A 26,554-nucleotide genomic window follows, 5' to 3' on the forward strand; every position below is an offset into this window, starting at 1 on the left:
TATCAGTTTAATATTGTGAAGAAAGAATTTAACGCATTGGAAAGCCATCACTGTAGCACTGAATCTTTTATCTTTTGTTTCTTTCTCAACTAATGTTGTGTCACAACAAAAGTTGAGGGTTGTTTTGTTTTTTTTTTTACCTCAGTGGTTTTAAATATAAGAGTAGAACATCATCTATTAGCAATCAATTCAAATTTGTCCAAACTGTAATACTCACCTGTGTGTGTCCTGCTGTGTGTGTGTTTTTAGCTGCGGGGCGGCCTTCGTGGCCGGGATGCCACTGTGTGCCATGCCAGTCCACAGTGGACGGTGAGGGGCAGGAGGAGGGCACTGAGTGTAGGAGACTGAGAGGGGGTGGCCCGAATCAAACAGGAGAAATGAACCTCTGCTGGAATGAGATCAAACGCAAATCGCACAATATCCGGTAAGTTAGCACTCACGCTGGTTTTCACAGAGGTCAAAGCCATTTGGAAAAGCCTGGAACCATCTGTATGGATGATTGTCTCAAAGAAGCATGCCGTATGTACCTGGGAACAGAGGCTGACTGCAGACTTTTGGGGTGAAATGAACCCGTCTTGATTGCTCGCAGTTGATATCCTCAGCTCTATGGTAACAAAATTGCTGATTGCCCTTCTGTATCTGCGAGTTTTTCTCAAAAGATATAAACATGCTTTTTTCAAGGCGCAGATGATTGTAAGCTGCATCCAATCAGCTTTTTTTTATGGAACTGTTTCACCATCATCACAGTCCAAACACATCTTGGCATGCTGAGATTCACTCAGTTTAACTTAATGTTTCTAAAGCCAGTTATTTCTATTGAGGCACTGATGGAAAGAGCGAAAAAGGCAAAGCTTATTCCTGTCCTCTTTATAAGCACTTTAGAGATGCACAATGAAGTAATAATGTAATGTTGGAGTGGCTTTTGGCTTTACAACATCTATACATAGAATTTGTTTGTGCAGCATCTATTAATAATAACCCAGAGTTTTAAAGTTGCACCCTTATTTATGGCTGTTGTCATTTTGTGGTTATATCCCTGTGGGGAAAACAACAAGTTCACATGCAGCCCGTCACACAGTAGCACCGGAGCTAATGCGATATCCATTTACACTGTTCTTTGCTTGTTTTCCATTTTCCACCTAATGATTCTTCATGTTGCTATTCACTGTGTTCAGGCAATTAAAAGCATTGTCTGATAATGTGCTGTCACACAATAATACATTTCAGTTCTCTTTCCAGTCAGCTTATTAATTATTCATATAATATAGGTTAATGCTGCCATTGCACAAGTTGTACTTGAGAGATGTGCCAGTGAAAAACAATTATGTTCATGTTATTCTTTGATGCTTAATTGGAAACTGTCCGGGCTTGCTGTATCATTTTTATTTCTTCAATTCAACTGGCATCCTGTTTAGACAATTGGCCCCTTAATTGCTTACTTGACCCTGATGTATCTAAGAAGGGGGAGGGGGAGGTTAAGGAAGGATAGTTGTTAAATTGGGTAGGACAGTTTCCCCTGCAGTCCTGTGTAATGAGATCACTATGGATGGCCTGCAGTGGCTGTTTATATCCGAGCAACACTCTGACTTCATCAGGCTGAGAGAGGAAGAGAGGAATACAGGACGACGTCGATGCGGGGAGGGAGAGAGAGATAGAGAACGGGTATTAAATCTTCACACGAGAGAGATGCTATGCAGGAAAATGGGAGTGGCAAGAGGGAACGAATGAATGAATGAATGAGGAAGAGCTTTGCCGAAGAGCTGTCTAACCTTGAGGGCGAGTGCTGTCCAGATGAAACGTCTGACTGCGTTCAGTGCCAGCGGCTGGACAAGAGCAGACAACTGGCTTTATAATGGCCTGTCTGGCACTGATTGACAGGTGGTTGAGGCTTTGTTCTAATAAAGTCACGGGAGCTTCCTTCTATTGTTTTAAAGTCTCCTGCATTATCCTTTATAGTATACTGTACCTAGACTGAACTAATATAAACTTTCCCTGTTGTACTGCAGTATTCTTTTCTGAAGTCTGGCTAACAGCTCCGTGAGGCTGTAATTAAGCACTGTAGTGCTTTGAGCTAAGTGCTCTCAGTGACAAATGTGCACTTTTGCCGTTGAGGTAAGCAGGTGGAAGGTTAACAGGTTTTCCAAAGTAAGCATACTGGCCTTTCCTTCCTTCCATTGGAGAAAATACATTTAAACATGCCTAAAATGGCATATAGGAGCATTTCCACTTAAAAGGAACGACAGAGTCTGTATTAGGTGAGACTGTGTTTGTACAAGCACAGCTGGCTTTTGAACAGGATGCTGGGATTTGAATCTCATCACAGATCAGGTTTCAGCTTGAATCATTTCCACTCACTATGTGGTAAGGATTATGAAATGATTATGATTTTGATTAAAATACGTCTTTTTAAAACTTTGAGGGTGGTAGACAACTCTTTTTTTTTTCACCCATGATTTCCAAGATGCCGAGGTCTCTAAAGATGATACTGCCAGTACACATATTATTATATTTATATATTTCACACACAGCATCTGCGTTGGCCAACTTGTTGATAACAGCTTGCGGTTACAACCTTTTTTTTTGGAAGGGGGGTTATTTCTTGTGAATCACTGGATCTGTTGTGCTTCACTTTGCCTTTGTTGTTACTGCTTCTTTTTATTGTTTTCCTTTTGGGTATGTTCTTTTCCTTGTCTTTCTTTCTTTGTCTGTTTTCCCTCCGTTGTCTCCCTCACTCTCATTAGCATTGCCTGTTTAGTTTTGTGTTCAGTTTCGTCCAGTTGCTCTCCTCGTGTCTTTTTCAGTCCATCCTTTTTGCTTGCCTATGTGCGTCTCCGGTGCTCCTAGTTTTCTGTTTTGCTTTCCTTTGCAGCTCCTTCTGTGTTCATGGTATTTTAGGTTTTCATATTTGGATTTGTGTGCATTAACTAACCTTTTCTTCTGTGTTTGAGTCCCTGAACTTTGTGACACAGCAAAGTAAATTTGCTGCTTATAGAAATTGAAAATGGCATTTCTATCCAGGTATTTGAAGTGATGGTAGAGCTACTTGATAGACAGTAGATGACTTCAGTTCATTCTCGTCAAACCATTTAATACATTTTGAGATATTTCTGTTAGATCAAAGTCAACACCTGACCATCACAGCCACCCTTACAGCGATGCCCAAAACTCCTGAGTAGACGGGGAAAAGCTGCTTTTCAAAATTTGCTGATTGCCCTGTATGCTCAGAGAATTTAACAAATTAAGATAAGGAGTAAACAGTGTAACAAAGTGCATTCTCTAACCATTTACAGACGGCAGTTGCACTGTGAATTTATCAGCGTGACACAGTGTCGCTCAGCTAATTGGACTCAGTGCTGATAACAGAAGGTTAGGGGTTTGATCACTTTTTTTGGCATCTTACATAGAAAATTGGCAAAATCATTACACCATGAGCCACTCCACTCACACTCACCCTCACCAGCTGTGTAGCATGTGTTATTGACTACAAAATAGCACTTTGATGCCTTTGGCAAAAAATGTAGACATGCTGTTTTTATTGCTGTGTGCTTTGTACTCTATCAAGTTGTGGTTTAATGTCTTATGCAGCACTGAGATAATAGCCCCAAACAAGTGGACCACAGCATTGTATTGCACTGTGTCTATCATAATCACTGCTAACTGATTATGAATACATATATAAAAGAGACATTTATTACTCCAACCATATTGGCGAGACTATTCAGCCATCTGTAACTATTATATAAGAAAATACAGTATGAGAGTGTAGGCGGTTTCAGTGAATTCATGCTATTTTTCTCAGACTGATTTATAAAGGGATCAGTTGTTCTTTTAGCTGTTTTGTAATTTATTCAGTGGACAATCAGAGAATTATCTTTGATTACCTTTTCAATTCTCAGTTTGTGTCCATTCGACTAGATGCCTTTAATAAATTTGAAAAATCGAGAAAAGGGAGCTTATTTTGCCTTTGTTGAGCCATGATATCGCTGAATGAAGCATCTTTTAAAACTGTGAGAGAAAAAAAATGCTAGGCTTGTGCAGCTGTCACATTCCATCTGTCTTTATAGTTGAACGATCCATTTCAAAGTGAAAATTAATCCAACTAATCCGTGTGTGTTTCTGAAGCTATTATGTCTGTTTGTGATGGTGCTTCTACAGCACTTTGAAAGAAATGGTAATAATGGACATGTGTGTAATTGACTGGCTCTCCTTATAGTTTATACTTTATCAGGGTTCTCAGAGGATGAATCTGACCGACTTTTGGTTTTTACTCTATGCCACTATCCTGTTTATAGCTGTTAGTGAGTGCAGTTCTATCCAGTCCCATTAAACTTGGTTCAGACATCCATGTTTGATTCAGACTATTTACAGATGATAAAATGGGTTGTTAGAATAGCTGTATACTTTGAATGGTTGCTTTTTGTCTATTTAAAACCTCTTAGTCTTACTCATCTGCCCCACTGCAAGATTGCTGGCAATCTGACCAAGGCAACAAGTCCTCCAAGTAAACAATCTTATTAGTTTTTGTTCCTACCATTGAGTGGAGTGTTTCCATTTAATAGAGTGTACACAGTTTACCTTAAAAGGCTGTTGAAATAGAGGTGGCACAAAACAACACCCAACTTTTGATTAGGTTTGAGTTTCATCTCACAGCCCTTGCTGTTCACGTATGTTTTCACTAATTGTTTGGATAGATTTAGACCTGAAATCCACTCAATTATCGGATTAAGGTTGGAGAAGTTGGAGAGTCAAAAAAACTGAATTGCTGGTTAAATCAGGATTGGATATTGAACTGCTGACCTTATGAGAAAAGATAACGGGCTTAACAATCTTAGCCATGAACAGTGACAATTTATAATGATCCTTTCACAACAGGAACAAAATAATGTGTAATGTGACATGGCACTAAGAACCTCCTCAGCCGTGGCATTTATCAATTTAAATGTCATTAGGTGGCACATCAGCCTTCCCTTATCAAGATTTTTGTAAAGAGTGAAAAAGATTCAGTTCACGGATTTAACAATTTTGGAAAACAAAGCAAACTTAACATTTAAATGTTCTGCCCATTTTATGTTTGCCTGATTTATTTTACCTAAAATTGTAGAGTTTGTGCAAAGGTCACTGGTTTAAATAGAATTATTTAACATGGCTTCTAGAAGCATCTTAACTATACCACATAACCCCTTTTTTTGGCCCGTCTTCTGTAGAACCATCTCCCAGTTTGGATTTGGGAGACAGACACCCTCTCTACTTTTAACATTAAAGGCTTAAAGCGCTCCTTTTATATACAGCATATAGTTAGGGCTGGATCAGGTGACCCTGGACCCTCCCTTAGTTACACTGCAAGAGACACAGGCTGCTGGAGGCTTCCCATAATGGACTGAGTGTTCTTTCTTCACTCACCTTTTTTCACTCTCTGTGTTTATACACCACTCTGCATTAAATCTTAAGATCTTATTAGTCTCTGGCTCTCTTCCACAATGTGTCTTTTGTCTTGTTTTTCTGCCTTCACCTCATTCTAGTTGTGGCAGATGACTGTGCCTCCCTGAGCCTGGTTATGGTTTCTTCCTGGTAAAAGGGAGTTTTTACTTTTACTAGGCCCTCTCTATTGAGTTGAATTGAAAAGTGTAATAACAATTAAATAACACCTGTTTTTGTGAACAAACTAGTTGGTCATTTTAGTGTGGGAGGACAGTTTCAATCATGGCGTTTTTCCAGTGAGGCTAGAGCTACCGCATCCTATTTTTGCATACTGTGGTAGTGAAACAAAAATAGGCTGTTGCTGAATCATCACAGTTCATTTGCAGGTATGACTTTGCTTCCTCCAAACAGACTTTCTGCCATAGTTTAGTTGATTAGTGTTAACCATATTGATAACAATAACAAGCATTGTTGAGGTTCAGGCTGTGCCATGTAGGGACATGCCCACTGTTATTCACTGCAGGGAATGCCCACAGGGGTTCGTGTGGGTAGCTCAGTGGCATGCTATGAATTTATTTGCCGCATGGCTCAGATAACTGCAGAGAGCCAACCACCCACGCTCAGCGTCTGTCTGAGGGCAAAGGGAGACCTCTGAGTCTGTTTTTGTCTCCATTTTTGTTATTATGACAACACCTCTATCTCTATTCACATCTATCACGTCTATCAGTGTCCTCTTAATTCAAGATATCTTTTATTTCCATTTACTTTGAATTTTTGTACATTTTCCTCTTGCAGATCTCACCTTGTTCTGCTGGTGCTATTTTTTTTCTTGTACTATCCTCCACCTCCACATCATCCTATGCTTACTAGCAATTCTAGAGATGTTAGCATGGTCCGCCTTTGGTTATTTGTGCCCCACTTTTCCTACATCACCCACAGGAAAAGCTACAGTATGATCCCCGCAGGGCTTATTTAGCTCCAATTACATGTTAATGATAATTAAATTGTTCAAGGCTGGGTGAAAACCTATTCTTCTATAGTTGCTAGTGACAGGGCCTGATGTATGTGGCACTCTTTTGGGAATTTTAGCCATCAATCATTTAGTCACTCGAAGGAATGGATTTTGTTTTTACTGCTGCCTGAAAATCATATTGAGATCTAGTAGTTTATTTCAAGAAAAGGCTGCATTCTTCTAAAGTGCTTTGTATATATTTGCTCATACTCACTATGTCCTTGTAATACTGATGGATGAGGTTTAAGCCACGAGGCCAACTGCTGTAAATGTGGCCCAGATTTCAGGGGTTTTAATTTTACTATTTGTAAGCCCTTTCCATGTCTTAATCAATTACTAAATCAATTCTATAGTAATTTAAAGAGTCCTAACACACTCCTTCCCTCTCTTTCCTTGAGAGACTGCCATTGATGTCACGCATATCATGCTGCTCAAAGCGTATCTGGTGGCAAGGCTGAAAAAACAAACTTTGATACACTTTAATGATAAAACAAATCATTGGGGAATTGAGATCCCCATGAATAATATGGCAAGTTACCACATAGTGTGTATGTGTGTGTGTGTACAAACATTAATCCCAAGCTGTAATGCTTCAAATTAAGCAAGAGTGAGTAGAGCACGGAACTATATCTTCTCACCAGTCATTTGATGCAGAACAAATCAGAAGTGGTTTGTGCAGATTAGAGACAATGTTGGACATTTTGGACCGCTGCAGTGTTTGACTAGCTGTAAAAATAATGAGGCTTTGTGCTCACCCTGTACAGAGGTAAGCTGAATGGTTTATATGAAGCAAATCAAATCCACAAATTGGGAGAAACACTGTCTTTGGGAGTTACAAGACAATGAGGGATTTGGATGTGTATTTATTTATTTTTACATTAGCCCTGGTTGCATTCATTCTCCCATAGTAAGAGCTGCTTTGGGGTCAGTGGGGTCAGTTGGATACAAATTATAAATATAGCCAAGAATTTAGGTTCTTATAAAGTAGTTACTGTTTCCTACTGGAGTGCAAATGGAAGAAATCATTAATATCAGAAATAAGAGTTTGGCTTTTTGGAGGAGGGAAGAAATAAATTATGATGTAGTCAAAGCAATAATATGACATATGTCTATTCACTCTTAAATTCCACAAAACAATAAAGTTTTGGTCACATCTTTCCCAAAGTCTGCTTGTAACAAATTTATTGTCAGTTATTCATATCACCTGATAAATCCCATCCACTGTAGTATAATGACTGCAAGCTTTTTTGGGGACTTCCCATGTAAGCAGTGGAAATCTAGATATTTGACACTCAACTGCAGAACTATATTTTAATTTAGCAGTGAAGGGAGCGTCTTTTCATCTGAATGATCTTTTGGGTGTCTGTGGCTCAGGGGGTAACAGGATATCTACTAATCGGAAGGTTGGTGGTTCAATCCCTGGTTTCTGCAGTCTGCATGTCAAAGTATCCTTGGGTAAGATACTGAACCCCAAGCTGCTGTCAAATGAGCTCATCAGAGTGTGAATGTTAGATAGAAAGCACTTAGGCATAGAAAAATTGCTTGTATATGAATGGATAAATGAGAAATGTTGTATAAAGTGCTTTGAGTGCTTGAATAGAGTAGAAAAGTGCTATATAGGAACCGGTCCATTTAAACATTTACTTTAAAAATTCAAGTATAACTAAACATGAGCAGATGCATATGAGAATCATTTTAAATAATGGATACATGTTTTACTGTCACTGACAACAATTATTGTGGGTGCTATCACTCTTTCTGTAACATTCAACTTACCAAATACTTGATCTTGTCCACTGTAAGAACAATGAGAAAGTCAGATGATTCTAGGTGTCACCAAAACATAACAAGTGTGGCTTGTATTTTAAATCATATCACCTCTCTGTAGTGTCTTTTCTTCTTCCTTATGGATCTAGTTTAAGCTTTGTTGTTGTGCACAATCATTTGTTTAAAACAACTAATTACCTCATATTTTAGCTTCTAAAGGATTAAAAAAAATGAATAAACAGCATGCATTCATTTAGTTTGTCATTTACCTTGCTTAGTGATAAATAAAAAGCTGTTAGTTCAGTAAGTTTCACTGTATGATCTAATTTTTCTTTCTTTTGTCATCTTAGACTGCATTGAGTACAGTGATGAATTAGCACTCAGTAGTACCAGGAAAAAAAAATAAAGGTGTTGCTTTACTGTAACAACTAGAAACCATGAGCTATCCTTGCAAGTGCATTGTTTAGTTTAAAATTTAGTTGTCTAACTTACTGCTTTGATGTATTAAAGTATAATAGTAAAAGTATTTGCTTTAAAAGTTGATACCAGTTTTGACTCTTTATCTTCATTTAAAAGGTCTGGAAATTGCAAAGAGAGGCAAGTGACAGTGACAGAGCAGGTATCTTCTACACTCTTTAGAAATATGGAAATATGGAAATGAGTAGAGGCCAGTTGAGTACAGTGAAGTCACTGTCATGTTCAAGAAACCAATTTGAGATGGTAGATTAGTAGTTTCTGAAGTACTCATACCAACCAGTCTGTGTACATGGTAGGCATAAAAATGACAAACATTTAACAATTCACTCTAACAGTAATGTTCCACAAAACACTGAAAAACAAACAAAACCTTAATAAACACACAGTTTCTCATAACGAAAGGTAACAACACAAACACAAATTCTTCTAGTGTCCCTGCAGCAGGACAATATTAGTAAAAATTATTATAATGATTATTATTATTTGCTGAAGGAGGTGTTTATTTAAGTGGCTATGTCATACCATCTTTTCTGATATGGCTCTGCAGCTTCCCAAACGTTATTAGTCTGGTTCAGCAGAGACACCAGCAATACACTGACTGCACAGTGCTTTAGCGAGGCAGTGTGATGAATAGCTGATGACTACCCCCTCTTCAGTCCTACTCTTAGAATGTTTTTAAAGCAGCCAATGTAGTTGTTTAAATGTCTGAGTATTGAAAGTTCCATAATTTGCTACTTTACTAAAACATGTTAACAGTTTCCCACTTCTGTCAGCTTTTTTTTCTGCTTGCTCTTCCGCAACAAGCTATCTATAATGAATGAAAGGGGAAGTAGTGATATTTAGGCAATGCAACTAACCAACAAAGGACGTATCCACTCTGGAGTCCCAGCACCTCTCCATGTGGCTTATCGTTAAAAAGAGAGATTAAAAACAGGAAGAAAAAAAAATCCAAAGAGTCTCATAAGCATAAAATAGTGATAAGTATGCTGGTCCATGTCTGGATGAATGAACGTAAACACATTAACTTACACACTCAATAAAATGAAATAATGTCTCTGATGGAAAACATCTGCTCTGCAGGCTCACACCAATATGCACACAATAAATCTGGAAAATATATCACTGGTTTTCCTTATTGTCTTGACACTGAACATATACACTCAGGTTTTAAAGAGGACTGGGATTGTGTGACCATTTCAACAGTGATCTCTCGTGCTTATTATTTGTCATCTTTTATTTCTTTCAAGTGTCTCAGCTTCTCCTAACACCTTTTACACCTTCCCTACTCTGCGTTGTGCTAATGATACATCCTGGGTATCTGCTGGGGGGAAAAAGGAAAATGTTTCCTTATTTGTATTCATATGTGCCCACTCAACCCTTGTCTGTATATCCATGTCTGTGCATTTGCATTTGCATTGAAATTCCGCCCGGTTTTCATTCACATCTTCACATACCAGTGCAATGTCAAATTGCTCTCTGTAATATGCGAACCATTATAGCAAGATACATTTATAATACCATATCTTTGTCTACTGTACATATTGTAGGCATCTAGCAGAACCCTCTGAGACTATATTGACATATTGTATTATAATTATGATGTGGAAATGTGCATGATTCATATAGGACATTCTGAATGTAGATAATTATAGCAGTGAGTCACTGATTAAGACGGTTTAGTTTCTGTTCTTAAAGGTAAAGAAGGAAAAAAAAGTAGAGAAAACTATCTTTTCTGTTGAAGTAAACAAATAGATTGCTTTATATGTCTAAATATTCCTCAAGTTGAGAATTGCTACTAAGGAACAGCGTCAGTATTTTTGGTTTCTATTCTTTTTTTATTAATGTTTGTTTTGTCACTCAGAGCTCAAAGCATGCACAGTTTCCTCTATTAACTCATGCCGCTGTGAGGAATTTGTTACAGGAATGTATTCCCCATGGCGGTTATATTTTTTATATATTCAAATGCATACAGTATTTCCAATTGTGGAAAATGGCTTCAGTAGGTGCTCTGCTCATGTCATTCGTCACGTATGTTCCCCACAAATATCAGTAAGATTGCTCTTGGAAGAAATCCTTTAGGCTAGGCATCAGTAAAACTCCTCCGCCACAGGAGAAGTCTTTGAATGCATCACACATGACACGATCTACCCCTACAGAGCACAAAATCAAAAAGGGAAAGAGGAGGGAGAAGCTTGGGAAAAGCTGGTAAACATGAACATGCTGTTAGCAGTGTACTTTTATGACACCATATAATTTATTGATATTGACAGTCACAACTTTAAATTACCTACTGTTGTGATTTTAAAATGCTTTGCAGTGTGTGAAACTTTTTTTTGTGCTCAAAATAGGCTCTATGCCAGTATGGTAATCCAGCTCCAAAGATTTTGGTCTATGGATTACACTGGGATATGTGCACATGTGTGTCTCTATATAGTTCAGAAAATATATGGAGACACACTAGTTCTTATTTGTTTACATAAAATTACAACTAGTGTGTCTCTATATGGAATAGGTTTTTATCTAAATTGTCTCCCCATGTATTTCATGTCTGCATGTTGCATGTTCTATTTGTCAAGCTTGTTCCTGTTTTATTGTGAAGAGTCTGGTGTTCCATGTTCAGTGTGTTTAGTTGTACTTCCCCTGTGGCGTTCAGGTTCATTTGTGTCAGCTGTTTTCTCCAGGTGTTCGCACTTCCGTCATTACCCTCCTGTGTATTTAAGTCATCTATCTCCCTTTGTTCATTGTCGGTTTGTCTGTTTTTCTCCCTCTACGTCACGTCAGGTCTCTTGTGATTCTGTTCATGTTCAGGTCCATGTTCATGTTTTCTCGTCACAGTTTCTCGCATGCATCTGCTCAGGTTCATGTTCATGTTTCTCTTGTCATAGTTGTCATAGTCGTTCATAGTTATTTCCAGTTTAGGTTTTAGTTCTTGCTCCTGTTTGCCTTGCTTTTCTTTTGTTTTCATGTTTTTACAGCCAAATAAATGGCTCCCTTTTTGTTTAAACTTCACTGTCATCTCTCCCTTGTCTGCTTTTTGGGTCCACACTGCAAATATATCAGCTGCTCAGCCATGACAGAGGTTTTCAACAAATAATTTGTAAACATGCTAGTTTTATTTATTTATTTATTTTTTTTAAAAAAAGCACAAATTGTACATTGTATTTTCATAGAATAACATTGTTTTTCCAGAAAAAACAAAAATTAACAGCGTTAATATTATTCGCCCCCTATTAAGCAGAAACCACTGCTCTCCAATAGTATACTTTAACTTCATTTAGTTTAAAGCTAGTAAAATCAAGATAAAACTTAGGGTTATCTTCCAATTTATACACAGTCTAAAAACTTCAAGGATTTGAGCCATCACTTGAAAAAGCATCGTGCTGAAAATAAAATAATTGTCAGATTTAGTAAGCTAAGGTTTTTAGGACTCAAGTGCAGGATCCAGGCAAAACAGGAAAAAGGCAAGAAGTAGTTGAAATCACTTTATTCAGTCAAACTATGTATATGACAAAACCTACGGCGAACACTGGTAACTAAGGTGTACCTGGACAAAAGGGCAAATCATTTACTAAGCAGGAATCTTCCTAACTGGGGTGAGAGACGGATCAGAGGAGCAGAGACTGGTAGAAAAGGGTAGGGTGAATCTGCGAGAGAGGAGAAGGCGGTTAGGCAGGGCAGAAAATCCTGGGAACAAAATAATAATGGAAAAAGCCTTACTTGGAATCCAAGCTAGTTGGACAAGGGAGGATGTAGTGTAAGAGCCCTTGGTCCAAGAAGAGGCTGACGGTGGGCGGGCAGGCAGGTGATCTAGGAGCACTTCTGGAAAACAGTGAATTGTGATCCAAGGCAGCAGGAAATAAGCAGCATTCTCATGTAAGTGCACATGAGACTAACGGCAGTTAATTGCATCTGATGATTTGCAGGAGATCCCAAGAGGAGAGACTACCTCTAGCTCCACCTCAACAGGTGGAGGATAATAGCTGCTGTCCAAAAACAAACTGCAAACCCACGGAACCAGGCCTCATATGAAAATACATCAGTTTAGGCTTGAGGAAAATGAATGCTGATGCTCACAAAGCAGGAGATGGATATACAAAGTTATCACAGCATTTATAAGTGTCAAGAACTGGAGTGAGAACGTCATCAAGAAATTCATAGAGAGTCTCAAAGTACAGAACAGAGAAGCCTGGCAGAGAAAGAAAGCAAAAGATTTCAAAGACTCTGGAGTGAAAACCAGTGAGAGATGTGACTAAAGACCCCAGAACATCAAGACAAGCCAAGACACTCGTGGATGCCTTAGCCAAGTTGGAAACTGTGGTCTCAAAGAAGACAATCACTAGAATTGTGCACAGTAATAGATTGTGAGGTTACAGACCAAGAAAAACTACAAACTTTTGCAGAACAGACAATTCAAGGTAGACTGGAGAAAGATTATGCATACTGGAAGTGAGTTCTGTAGTCAGATGAGACTAAAGCTCTTTGGCCACAGAGATGCTGCTTATGGTTGAAGAAAGAAGTGAGAGGCACATAACCCAAAGAAGACTGTCTCAACAGTGAAACATGGCGGTGGGAGTATTATGCTGTGGGATGCTTCAGTGCAACTAGAACTGGGAATCTCATCAAAGTGCAAAGCAGGATGAAGAAAGAAGCTTATGTGAAGATTTTAAAAGAAAACCTCCAGCAGTCAGCCGATGACTGTTAGCAAAAAGAATATAGAATTGACTATTAGCATCAGGAGGGGCTAACAATTTTGACTCTGGCAGGAAAAAAAAAAGACATTTGGCATAAGGGCGCTAATAATTCTATCATATGTTAGAAAAAAAACCACACTGGCATAACTATGCTCACTGTATATTTATTATTTGAGACAGGTTGCATTTTATTTCAAATGTCAGCAGTAAAACATGCTACAAGATTTAGTTTAAAAACATAGCCTAATATTTTTAAAATATGTACACTTTTCTGAGAAAAGACAATTAGAGACTGCAATTGGAGGCGAAAAGTAGTTGAACAGCAAGAAAGTAGTTTCTGCTCCAACAGGAGGAAAATTAATTTTAAATTTTAGCAATGGACCATTAGAGGTGTGTTCAAGTCCAGTTTTATACTAATGATATGAAAGAGCCCCAGCCATTTATTGCTGCTTCTTGAATTACTTATCCAAATGTTGCAGTGTCTTTTTTGTCCTTTATTAATTTCTTATAGTTGTGTTTTGGCTTTTCATTTCACAAAGACATGAAGATTGGAAAAACAAACAAGCAAAAAAACAGACAAACCATAAGTTCTGATTGGTCATTTTAGTGATCCTTCTCATCTTTCTATTTTGCTAATGTGACAGATTGAGCCACTTACCAGCCAAAGGTTTTGTGTAGTTAGATGTATGGGACTGAAACATGCAAAGACTCACATTTTTTCACATTTTTGGCAGCAAACTGAAAGTACACAAAGTACAACTTGGTTCGTTGGTGGAAAGCTTTCTAATGTGCTGATTATCTACAACATTTAATTATGACAGAGTGGGTTGAAAACAAAAAGAAGGTTAATCCTTTATTGTATGAAGGTAAAAACAATCAAATTGAGTATAAAGCAGAATTCAAAACCAAAAGGAGATTTGGGGGGGGAAAAAAATTCTTTATACATAATTGAACAAAATGCAGTGGTTGTGTCAACAGGGCTCATCACATTGGCAGCTCTCTTGCAATGTCTTTGCAATTGAGAAAGAATGAGATGAGGGGGCTGTGCTCAAAGCTTCTCTGGGCCCCGAGGCAACACGCTAGCACGCTACTCTCTTCTAAATCAGGAGAAACACTGAGCATATCCTCCTATGCATGAATTAATCATCGAACCAAGCACTATGTTTCTCTCTGTAATCTTTCTCACTGATTAGGGAATTAGAGTTTTGTTTGACCATATTATTTACTTTAGATGCTAAATCTCAAGAAATATTGACACACACCATTAATTTTCATGTAACACATTATTTCACCTGGGAGAACACTGACCTACACTGAAAAGTTAACCAAGGAGCAATGCAATCTTATATTTACACCCAGAACATTGTGATTGGGATTCTTCTCCAGAGCTACCACAGCGATGAGCTGATAATGATTCAGTGTCGTTTTCAAGGACACGAGGATGTTGATTGTTACCTCAGCTGCTGCAGCAAGAATCTGTTTATTCATATTCACAACAAAGATCAGTCTCTCTAATGTTGGGTGGCATGTTTTATCTCTTATGAATCCCTCGCATGACGCTAATCCAGGAAATGAAAAGGTCTGCATTCTTCACTATGACAATATCTGGTATTTTGAGTACCGGTCTCAATTCAGACCAGACTATCTCATCGTGTGTGCTCGTGCAACTGGCTGCCTTTCAATCATTAGACTGTTGTTTGTGATGCCAGCAGATGACTCTGTACATTGAGCATGTGCCGTGTCAAGGGCAGACACAGGAAGCAGTCTGCCATGCACTCAAGCATTGCCATTAGCCCATTTGTATTGATTATTTCTGGCATTGCCATCAAGCCTGTTGGCTATTTTTGAGCAGCTTGAGACAGGCACAGATACAGGCCTGTGCACAGCACAAACACGAACAGACCCACAAAATGTTTTTGTTTTTGGTTAATTTTCTCCCTTTGTTCTTCAATGTGAAAAAAAGTTTTCTCTGCGCAATTCTGTCGGAAACTAGGTGCACGCCTACTGCTTCCTTAGGAATATAGAGGGTACTACTACCTGCAGCCAGATGCTATTAAGGGAAAAATGTGACCACTTCTGCAAAAGCAGATGTTTTAGGCAGTTTGCTGGTCTCAGCCATTCAGGTGTGTGTTGATAGAATGCCGCAATCTTCCCAGGAGTGGACATCTCAACAAAAGCTTTCCCCACATGCAGTGCTCAGACAAATTACAAACAAATGAAAACAAATGAGCAAATACCAAACACCGCATATCACCACAAAGATGCCATATCATCTATCAAAACCTAGACTGAACAAGTTTAAATAAAGTAAGAAAAGCTCACCCACCAAACCTTTTCCTCTTTTGGTCCTTTCTTCACTCTTTTTGGACACATACAGGCAAAATCCCTGGCATCCCCTTATCCAGTGCAGCAGAGGCTGACCCATAAAAAAACCTAAATGAATATCATGATGTTTCCAGTTGAGATAAAATAACTTCAGTCAGCCTCACATACTGGCAAACCTTAAGCCTGGCCTCCCTGTAGCTTAGCAGGGCAGGAGTTGTTCTTGGCAGCCCTCACCATGTGACAGCGATTACATTCCAGCACAGCGCTCTATTTGTTTCACCCTCGGTGTGTGTAATGGAAGCAGCAGTGATCAGCGAATGCGCTCTGAGCTGTGTATGTGCGTGTTTCTTCGTGCCTGTTCTGATTGCTTGTGTGAATGTCTGCTGCATAGTTCGAAGCATTTTGAAGCTTCTCTGCAAAAGTGCCAGGGTCATCTTTTGATGGATGACCTTACTTAGATATATCCGAGGCCCTGGTTTGCTCTTACTTGAAACAGAGAACTCATTCCATTCATGCTGAGTGATTGTATGTGTGTATGTTTGGTATGGTTGTGTGTGTGTCCTCACGCCTGTTATGGACTGACAGCCTCTTCTGCAGGGGCCATGGAAAAACAGTTCCTCTCTGATTCAATTACCACAGCGAGTACAGCTGGAGGGGCAACAAGAGGCTAGGGGACATCATGGTCTGGTTCACACAGGTTTTCTGACACAGGGTTGAACAAAGAGGCCTATCAGTTCTGAAACGTGCACTTACAAGCTTGATTTCACCTTTCTGTCTTTTTCTCCTTAAAGTCTCGAAGCTTTCCCCACATGCGCTTTCTGAAACTGCCATCGCTGACGTGACACCTAATCCCTTATGTGTCAGAGCCCATCTATGCTGAATTCAATTTGGATAATATTGCCTTACAGTCCTTTTTTCAGTCAGTAATGTGGAATCGGCAATGGTGGCATGCTGTTGGTTCAGGCTGAAAGATTATAGATAAGTATTTGCTTAAATTCCATTTAGCAGCATGTAATTAACTAACCTTGTGTCTTGCAGAATTTCATCTCTGCTGGTATTCTATTTGATTCCAGCTAAAATCTTAAAGATTTTGCTTTGATTTCACATAAACTGTCATCTGAATCAAGTTAGGTTTTTGCAAAGTCCTCTCTCATTTACAGATGTGAGCAGTAACACGTCTTTTTCACTCTTGCTTTCGCTCCCACTCATCATCTTTGATGTGACAGTGCTGGCAAATTGTGATGTGCAGGAATAATGATATTTGAGTGCTGGCTTCTGGTGTGTAATTGAAACACGAGGAAGCTTTCACATTGCCCCCACACTGCCGGTGCCAACTGTGCTACAAAAGCAGTACTTCCCTCAGATACCTCTTATGCTGCTGGCAGGTGGCGAACAGATAACTTCCCTCTGTCATGTGAACCTAGTTCATTTCAGCAAACCTGGAAAACGCTGTCATCTACAACTCTGTGCCTCTCACCTTGCACCGCTACCATGTGGCATTCTATATAAAAGACACTGCATGCATCTTTGATTAAAAGAAATATAATAGTCCAGTATTGCATCTCATTTTGCAGCAGTTACAGCAGATTGGCAGATTTACCATAAAAATCTTAAGTCATTTTTGACACAGTAAGTCTTCTCTGATTTCAGACAAAAGTAGACCAAAAACGTAGCTTCTATTTAGTGCCTTGTTCCAATTTTACTGACTCAAAAGACTGAAAAAGTGTTGCTATCAACTTTTTGTAACACATAAATTTAAAATATCCCCTGATATGCATCTGCTTCATAGGTTGAAAGACTGCAAAAAAGAACAAAAGTATTTATAATTAGCAAATATAATAGAGAAAATGTAGCATTGTACTGTCATTTCATTTCACCATCACCCTGTCCATGGATCCAGTAATGCTGTCATTGTACTTGAAATTAAGGCATTCATTTATATAGATTTTTTTTTGCGTTCATGTTGGAAGTACAGTGTTACATATAGTGCTACTCTATACTCAATCATATGTGTCTACCAATATGTTTAAAGGCTCTTTTCTTGCTGATAAACGCTTAAAAGGTGCTAAAGTATTTTAACTCTGCATTTTTATGTCCATGTTTTCCTGGTAGCAGTCTTTCCTCCTAGCAGTACTTTTGCATGCAAGATGCTTCACACCTTGGCATATTGTTGCTACCTCTGTGTATAAGTTGTCTTTTAAATTGTCACATGCTACCCCTCTGTAGCTTAGATAACCAGACATTACCATCTGAAGCTTACTTCAGAATTGATAAACCCAAGCTGTTAAAAAAAAGATGCCCGTGTTAGATCTTTAGATTATGAATAATTCAAGATTGTTTAAAGGTATGTTGTCTGAGCTTGTTTTAGAATTAACTACGTTTTTGACTTATTCATCATCTAAACACAGTTTTGACTCTCGTTCTTGAATAAAAATTAAACATAGAGCAACACATTTGTGGGAACATTCTTTGACCTTTTTTAACCTGTCTGCTTCACACCAAACCAGATTGAATGCCATTTAAGACCTACCATTTAGTTCTTTTATTCAAATGTTAGTGGGTTGTTATCTTGCTGTAGGATGTACGCCCGACCAACCAGTCTGTCTTCCTTTATTACTTGCCCTTTGCTCACCATTCTCGTAGCTATAAAAAGTACTTCCTGCAGTATTGTCCTAATAATGTATTCCATCTGGTGGGAACAACAAAATAATCAGCATAAATTGGGCCATCTGTTGGAACTGTTTGAAAATCTTTTAAGGATTAATTCATATCACTGCTGCAGAAAAGCTACAATTTTCTTTATCCCTGAGAAACCAAATTTCTCATGAAATATATTTTCATTTCACCTTGGACAGTGTGCTACTTACCTTTAGACTATTAAGGTTGGACTTCAAATAGAAAAATACCTGGGTGACTACTGGAAAAATAACATGGCATGCAGGTGATAATAAGAGTCATTACTGAATTGCAAATTCAAGTGACACTGCTAATGAGTGGTTTAGACGTTATCTAAGAAAACATGTAAACATGTTGCTATTGTGTAAAATAGGCTGCAGTGACCAACTGTCATCTGCAGCATTTGGTTGGTGAGTTGGAAAATCCTACTGTTTGCTAAAGCAATGTGTTGCTGTGTGTGCTGGCAGGGTGCGGCTAGAGGCTTTCTCCGACAACAGCGGGAAGCTGCAGCTCTCCCTGCAGGAGATCATAGAATGGCTGACGGCCAAGGACGAGGAGCTGTCGGAGCAGCTGCCCATAGGAGGTGATGTGGGAGCTGTCCAGCACCAGAGAGAGTTCCACCAGGTAATGTGGATAATACCTTTTCAGTACACATTTTACAAGTAAGAAGATTTGATTATTCTCAAAAGGAAAATTAGATACACAGCTTATTCAAACTGAAAAATTAGCCAAAGAAAACCATATACGTATATAAAATACAACAGAAACTAAAACACATAAATGGATTCTTTGATTATACGTGATGGAGGGGATACAATTCTTGCTATATTAAAGGATTTTCTTCTCAATTTTAAAAGCCATATATCTATGTCCGTATTAGACAATATGAAATTATACTGGGAGCATGCTCGGGGTCATGTGCTGATAGTTCATTAACCAAAAAGTCTCCGTTTTGAGGTTTCCTCATGTAGAACACTAAACCCCCCAGATTTCCCTGTTGTGTCATCAGTATGGATAAATCACTTTGATCAGTATAAAGTCCAGAAAGCGCCTAAATAAATGCAGCCCATTTACCTGTGTGATGTGTGGTTTTTGAGGCAGTGTTTGCACTTCTTTTTCCTACTTAATAAAAAGCTAAAATAGTCCAGATTTGAATCAGGGGAATATTCTGGATTTTAATCTTCAGCAGAGCAGTAATAAAAGCACAAGGATAAGCATGCTTGGAGTTTGCAGATAACAAGTCTCTATTCTGCCAGCTTTTGCAGATATCCGAGATATCGATCAAACCTGCATCTATTGTCCAGTTTGAATCAATACTAGATAACTGAAACTTTCTCCAAGTTTAGCTGTCGTTGATACTATTGATGGAGGCATTGATGGAGTACACTGCAGGGTGCTCGGATCTCCAAAAGACAGCTGGTGAATACACAAAGAAACTGGTTTACTGACTAAGTGAAATAATAATGAAAGAAATTCAACTTTGAAACCCTCCAATCAAATGCAAGCTATACCAGCTCACTTTTTTTTGGTTCACTCAGGAACAGCTTAAACAAACTGCTCCAACTAACCAGGTTCATCTAAGGAATGAGCCTGCTCTTTTTCAACTGGACTGAACCACAGCCGCAACTACTATGTTTTTTTAACACACAAATGATATGATATGATTCCTGACATCCACACATATGTATGTGAAACAAGTAAAAGTACCTTATTATAATATTTTTAAAGCTGGAAGCTTGACAATTTTGATGTTGTTGCTTAAAAATCAAACTAAGATGGTTAATTAATTACATAGATTGAACAATAGAGCTCAAGCTATTTAGAGGTTTTGTGATTTGTGTTTGGATATTTTTTGTCCATCTTTAAGTCATGTTCACAATTCCAGATCACAAATTACATCCAGGGCTGGGATTCAGGGGATTAATTGTAGCAGGACAAAGCGCTGCACTTTAAAACCACGATTTTAAAAGATTTTAAAGACTTTTGGGCAAATAAACAGATTCATTAACACTGAGCCACCTAAGGATTAGGCCTCATTCTTTGTGAGTTATGTGTACCACTTAATTGTGATGTGTTTGTTGAATAAAAGCAACAAACAAGCATTACCAGTTTAAAGCTGATGGAATTGGTAGCTAATTTAAGTTTTCTTTTTGTCAGTAACAAAGTTTAAGGCTTATGGGAACATTGGTTAGAGCTGCTGGCAGTGACAACATGTCGTCCTCTCAGATAATTCTCTCACGGTTCAGTGATTTGAACTGGCCTGTAAATCTTTCAAGGTCTTGTGTGGAAAGAGGAACAAAAAAACCCAGGAGCTAACAGAATTATACCTAAGTGATCAATTGAACAAGTCAGTTTAGACCAGTGAATGTTTTCATGCTTGTACTGAATGTAAAGCTGCTCATAATTTAACTTAAACTATTGGCTGAAAACTGATTCTGCAGGACTCAGGAGCTCTTGTGACAGGAGTTAAGCTAATTAGAGTGCAGTATGATTATCTACATATAAGCTTAATTTATTTTGTATAGCTTTACATCTTCCTAGGTCATGTACAATGTCTGTCTTGCTATTTTTGTTCATATATATATTATATATATACTATTTCCTCCTCAGAAGGGAAATTAAAAATGATATAAGAAGTTATCCAGCAATGTACAATGATCTCTCCCTTTAAAAGAGTCTATTCTTACAGAGGAGTGAAAAAAAGGACCACTTCCAAAGAACTGTGGCTGAGATCTCATTAGCCATGTCTTCTCAAGTCTCTTACCCATCTTCATCACCCTCTAAAGACACATGGGAATGAGGTGCTTTTATCTAATTGGCTTCTCCATTTCTCTTTTAGGGCCCTGCACACCCACATAGTGGTCTTTTTCAAGGAAGAAGTTAGGTTGGTTATAGGTTAGGTTATGATGAGAGGTTGTCAAAGTTAGTCCACCATAGAACTTTGCAGCAAAACTAGGAGAACTGCTGTTTTAATCAATCAGTGTTCAGATCTGATAACAGCATTCAGAATGGGAAGTCTGATTCATACATTGAGAATTCAATTACTTCCAAGAAATTTGTGCTATCATTAGATTTTCCCACAGTAGTGAGGTAACTCTGCCGAAATTTGTGTGTGACTTTAATGAGCAGTCATCCGGTGACTGAAAACTCTAAAAATGTAAATTTTCTCAGTTTTCCATAAACTTGCTGGTGCTCACTGCCCTGTGTGTGTCTGTTTCACACAGCAACAGTTAACACGTGCAGTAATATTTCTGGCCAGTGTATATCCTTGCCTCACCCTGCACAAAACATGTACTCTGACTCTTAAGGTTATCACTCTTAGATGTATATGCAGTTATTTAAAACACAGCATCATACATCTACATTTATGTTTCTGTCAGGTTGTCACACTGTCATTTATGTTACTTAATTACCTATAATTGGAAAGCTGGGTCTGTAATTATAGTGCATTAGATTTACCACTAACTGTATTTCTCTTAACCAACAAAGTTTTAACTGTGATGCTGATCAAAGACAACCTTCCAACATATAAGTGGCGATTAAATATATTATTTAGAAAATACATCAAAAGGAAGAGAAATTTCACATGCATTAAATCTCTTTCAGCTCAGGGTTGCAGAGGGTGATGGACCCACTTGACTTTGGGTGAGAGGCAGGGTTTTCGCAGGACAAGCCATCACAACATCACTGATCTAAAACAGAGATTATTAAAAGGTTACGTTGCTGCACGTTATCACACCTGCAACAACTTAAAATCATCAGTTAACATAACACATATGTGGTATGTCTTTGAGTGTGTATGCATTTCATGTTTGATGGTGTCAGCATAAAAAAGTACTCCACCATAATATCTTAACAGCTGATTTGGACTTTTACAAACGAATCAAGTATAATAAGTTGAATTTCTGTGCACGGTGTTTAGACTACATTGTTGCCATACTTACCATACATGCATCCAGTTTCCAAGCTCTATTATATCAGACTTGTTCGATTTAACAAACCAAGTGCAAGTTTCAATATTTTGTCAGTGAATTTTTATTGAAGAGATCAAAAGAAAAAATGGATTTCCTGTGTGTTAATGATACCCACTGGTGGCACAACCATAGAAATCCCAGGATGTCTTTAAGGGAGGGAAATCTTTCAACTGAAATCTTTTTAATTGACATGTCTTATAGCCCTGTGTGCAGTGTGTTAGTGGGAACTCATAAAGTTGGTACAGACAGGAATTGCCTAGCAGGCAGCTCTCCCTTTCTTTCTCCCTGGCTTTCTATATGTGTGTGTGGGTGTGTATTACAGATAGACATCCTGTTCAACAATCTCTTCAAACAAAAAGCAAAATCTGATGCAGTTATTCAATCATCCATCGTTTTAGAACAAAATGATTTTGATAATTATTTAAATAAAATAATGCAATCAAATATTCAAGGCTTTATAATATACTTTAAGGAGTATGTGTGGAGGATATAAAACCATTCATTTTTACTCTCTTCGGATTTCATTGTGATAGCAAGTATTTGGAAAAACATCAACTATGATCTCCTGGATATTTTTTTTCATTTCCCACTAAATCACCTTAGCCCTTACTCGGCAGTGATATATCTTGTGAAGTGGTAGTGGTGTAGCCACATGCACACATACACGTAGACACGTACAGTAGCCTCCACTCGCACAAACTTGTAATTGGTTCTGTAACTACAGCATAGTTTGCCATTCCACCCTTTTTCCAATTTTCCATGCTGCCAGTTTGTGCAGTGTGTCTGAAAGGCCACTTGACAGTTATAGGTTTGTGGCTCCTGCTTCACACCACTTCAACTCCCATCTCAACTGGTACACTGTGAAATCAGACTCCCAATTAGCAGGACGGCAATAACAATAAAAAACAAAACAAAAGACACCTTTAAACTCCACATTTATCTGTGCTATGCTCTCCCCCGGTTTCTCTTCATTCTCTTTTCTCCCTGTCCCTTTTCTTAGTCACTCTTATCTCTGTTTTCTCCAACCCCTCAACAGATTTTTATAACCCCAACTGTCTTTTTTTCTCTTTCTTTAATTACCACTTAAATGGGGGTTTATACCCATAAGGAAAATAAAGCTTTTGCATTTTCTCGAACAAATTGCATGTTTATGTGATTTATAATTAATTCTTATAATTGTGTTACATGAGAAAAAGCTAAAAGGGTCATGTTGGATTCATGTCTCATGAATAAATCATGAGACATGGGAGATCCATCTCTTATAAGACATACATTACAATTACAATATATTACAACATTGTAAAATACAACATTTACTATAAGCTATTTTTAGTATATCCTTACTAGGATGTAATGTACAATTTTTCCTTTCCTCTCCTCTCCTTTCTGCTCCTCTCCTCTCTCCTCGAATGTCCCATTTTCAGCACAGCATGCCTTTATAATCTGTGATGCCTCCGCTTCCCGAGCGTCTGGTCGTTCTAAAACTTTTCCGACAAAGCAGAGAGGGAAATTGCATTTCGGTTTTCTATAGAGAATTAAAGCGTTTTAAGAAATGTGAATTATTGATCTTAAGTGGATTTATTCTGATGTTGTTGTGTGTGAGTGGAGTTCTCACTGTATTACACTTGTGTATGTGTGTCTCTACATCTGCATGAGCCCTGGCTTGGGAGCATATTTGCTGTGTGTATATTTGGGGCAGTGACAGAAGGGTAAGATACGTATTGGGGGAAATAGTGTATGGCTGTGCGTGCTTTGGTGTTGGGACGACTGAGCAATTTGGCATTGGAAAGGATTTTGTGTGTCTGCAGCAGCTGCAAAAGGAAAATGAAATGAAAATTCATCTACTTCTGTGTTGTCAGAAGCACATAGAAAAGGAGCATCCGGGATGAGTAAAGGGAGTCAAAATGTTTAGACCAAGTCAATGAAGTCATTTCCTCCCCCTGACTTTTTCTACGGCATGCATTATGTATCTTAATCTGATCTGAAGGCTTCGCTCTTAATGTTCCTTCAACCAAAGATGAAGCCTCTGAGTGTGAAATTTAGCTGGAATTAAAGTTTTAACATGACAGCTGGCTCAGGGAATCCATGGCTCAGCTCCTCTTTGGGCAGCAAAGCAGCTAAAGAGACGACGGAAAGAATAGAGAGCTAGAGAGGATGAAAAGTGGGTAAAGGAAAGGAAGGAGGCGAGGCGAGAATGAAAGGTTAAGGAGGGAATTTGTGCTTGGAGAAAGAGTGTGAGAGAGGAAGAGGAAAAAGACAGAAAGCAGGTTTTCTTCAAGACTGTTGCACTGGGAATCTTATCTCTTGCTGCAGCTCCCTGTCGTGCCACACTTTTGGATGTTTGCATGGTGGCGGCCGGTGTTTGCTGGTGTTTCATTTGGGGCTCTCTGTTTCACTCTACTCGCTGCCTGTTATCAGGCCTGCCGGGCTCTGGTCCTGGGGATTTTCATAGACACTGAAACACTGTCACTGCAGTGGCTCACAGCACTGCTAATTCCAGCTAGTAATGTAGATTTTTAGCTGAAAATGTAATCTCTTTATACCGTAAGAGGATTGAGAACATTGGCTTCACCTAAATAAATTACTCTGAAGAGAGGAAATATCCCTGGCATTAATTCTCACACCTGCGCTATGTTTTAAACAGAACAAAGATTAGTGCAGAAGAATGGAGAAGGTTGACACGTTGGCTTTCTTTGAGGCCCCAGGAAGGCTCTGGCTATCTCCTCAGTAATAGTGAAGGTGTGTATATGTGTTTGCATTACACACTGAACTCCTTGTCTGTAATTTGCATAGTGAGTACTGTTGAATGTGACCCAGTGGAGCTGAGCTCTTGAGCTAATTGGCTCTTCTGTGCTTGAAGGGCAGATGACCAGTGCACCCAGTAGAGTTGATCTCCTATGCGCCCTGGGCTCTCATCACAAGCAGAGAGCCGTGTAACTTCACTGGAATGTGTGTGTGTGTGTGTGTATTTATGTGTGTTTAGTGATTGTGTTAAGTAACCCATGCATTTGAGCAAGTTAATTTTATGTACGCCATTTAGTGTTTCTTAAATAGGTTAGCTAAACCACCTGTATGGCATGTTGTAATCTTTAAGGAAGGTTATGCAATCTCTGAAAGAAAAAATAAAATATTTATTCTCACCAAGTAAAAAATTCATAGACGTCAAACACACCCTTGCTCTAACCAGTATACTCAGAGGGTTTCTTGCTACATTTTTACTTGTTCCACTGGTGGTTTCACAGAGAGAAACTTTCATAAAGTTTTATCTCTAACATCCAGATTTCAGATATGTTTAAATAACTTTGCTCAAAGTTGCCCTGTTATTGAGTATCTTAAGTAAATCCAAATGAATTTAATTTAAAATGATAAATAAATAGAGTCGGTTTTACTGATATTTTGATATTAGGCTTGGGTAGACTTGTCAGCTGGTGATTATTACTATGTAAACTTCTTTCTATTTTGTGGTTTGGATGATTTTTATGGCATATAAAAGTTGTTTGACTTGCATTCAAAAAATCCTTGGTCTGGTATGACTAGTAGATTATAGTTACTTAAGGATAGTGTTGTGTACCTCAACTAGTTTTCTATGTTTTCCGTACTTGTGCAGCTTATCGGTCGTGTTTTTGATATTGACAGTTAACTAATCTGAAATTCTCTATATGAAACATCACCTCATTATATTGTATGCATGAGTTTTTTCACTCAGGTGATCATCAGTCACAGGTTCTTGTTAGAACAGGAAAGTCTAACATGTATATGTCAGCTGGGACAGCACACACTGGAAGGTACAACCAAGTGACTGAGATTTTCTAGCGTAGTGTACAGGAACATTTGTGGTGCATGTGTGTTAGAAGTCCCCAATTCCCAATGGGAGACCATGAAAGTGATTGCATACAACAGGGCGAAGGTCCTGTGGGACTTCAAGGTCCAGACAGACAAGCAGCTGTTGGCCAGTCAACCAGACATAGAAGTGGTTGACAATGAGAAGAAGACTGCAGTTGTAAGAGATGCAATTGTAGCAGACAGCAACATGAGAAAGAAGGAGCATGAGAAAATAGAGAAGTACCAGTAGCTGAAGGAGCAACTAGACTGACTACACTGGTTGTATTTCAGATCAAAGTGAGAGACATTAGGGTACAAACTGCTGTCATTTACAGCCACAGTAGATTCTCCCTTTTTCTCTTCACACTAGTGAAATAATAATTAATGGCACT

General features: G+C 38.5%; 1 protein-coding gene across 1 annotated transcript in view; it reads left to right on the top strand.

Moving 5' to 3' along the window:
• The first annotated feature begins 281 nt into the window (after positions 1-281).
• drp2 (dystrophin related protein 2) overlaps positions 282-26,554 on the top strand; it is a 73,557-nt gene continuing 47,284 nt past the window's right edge. Inside the window, exons 1-2 of the mRNA XM_063494842.2 lie at positions 282-424; positions 18,834-18,990. Coding sequence (XP_063350912.2) covers positions 378-424; positions 18,834-18,990 — 204 coding nt within the window. The 5' untranslated portion in view covers positions 282-377. The remainder of the gene's footprint in view (positions 425-18,833; positions 18,991-26,554) is intronic.

The sequence above is a fragment of the Pelmatolapia mariae genome, linkage group LG2 (assembly GCF_036321145.2).
Source record: "Pelmatolapia mariae isolate MD_Pm_ZW linkage group LG2, Pm_UMD_F_2, whole genome shotgun sequence".
Taxonomy (NCBI): domain Eukaryota; kingdom Metazoa; phylum Chordata; class Actinopteri; order Cichliformes; family Cichlidae; genus Pelmatolapia; species Pelmatolapia mariae.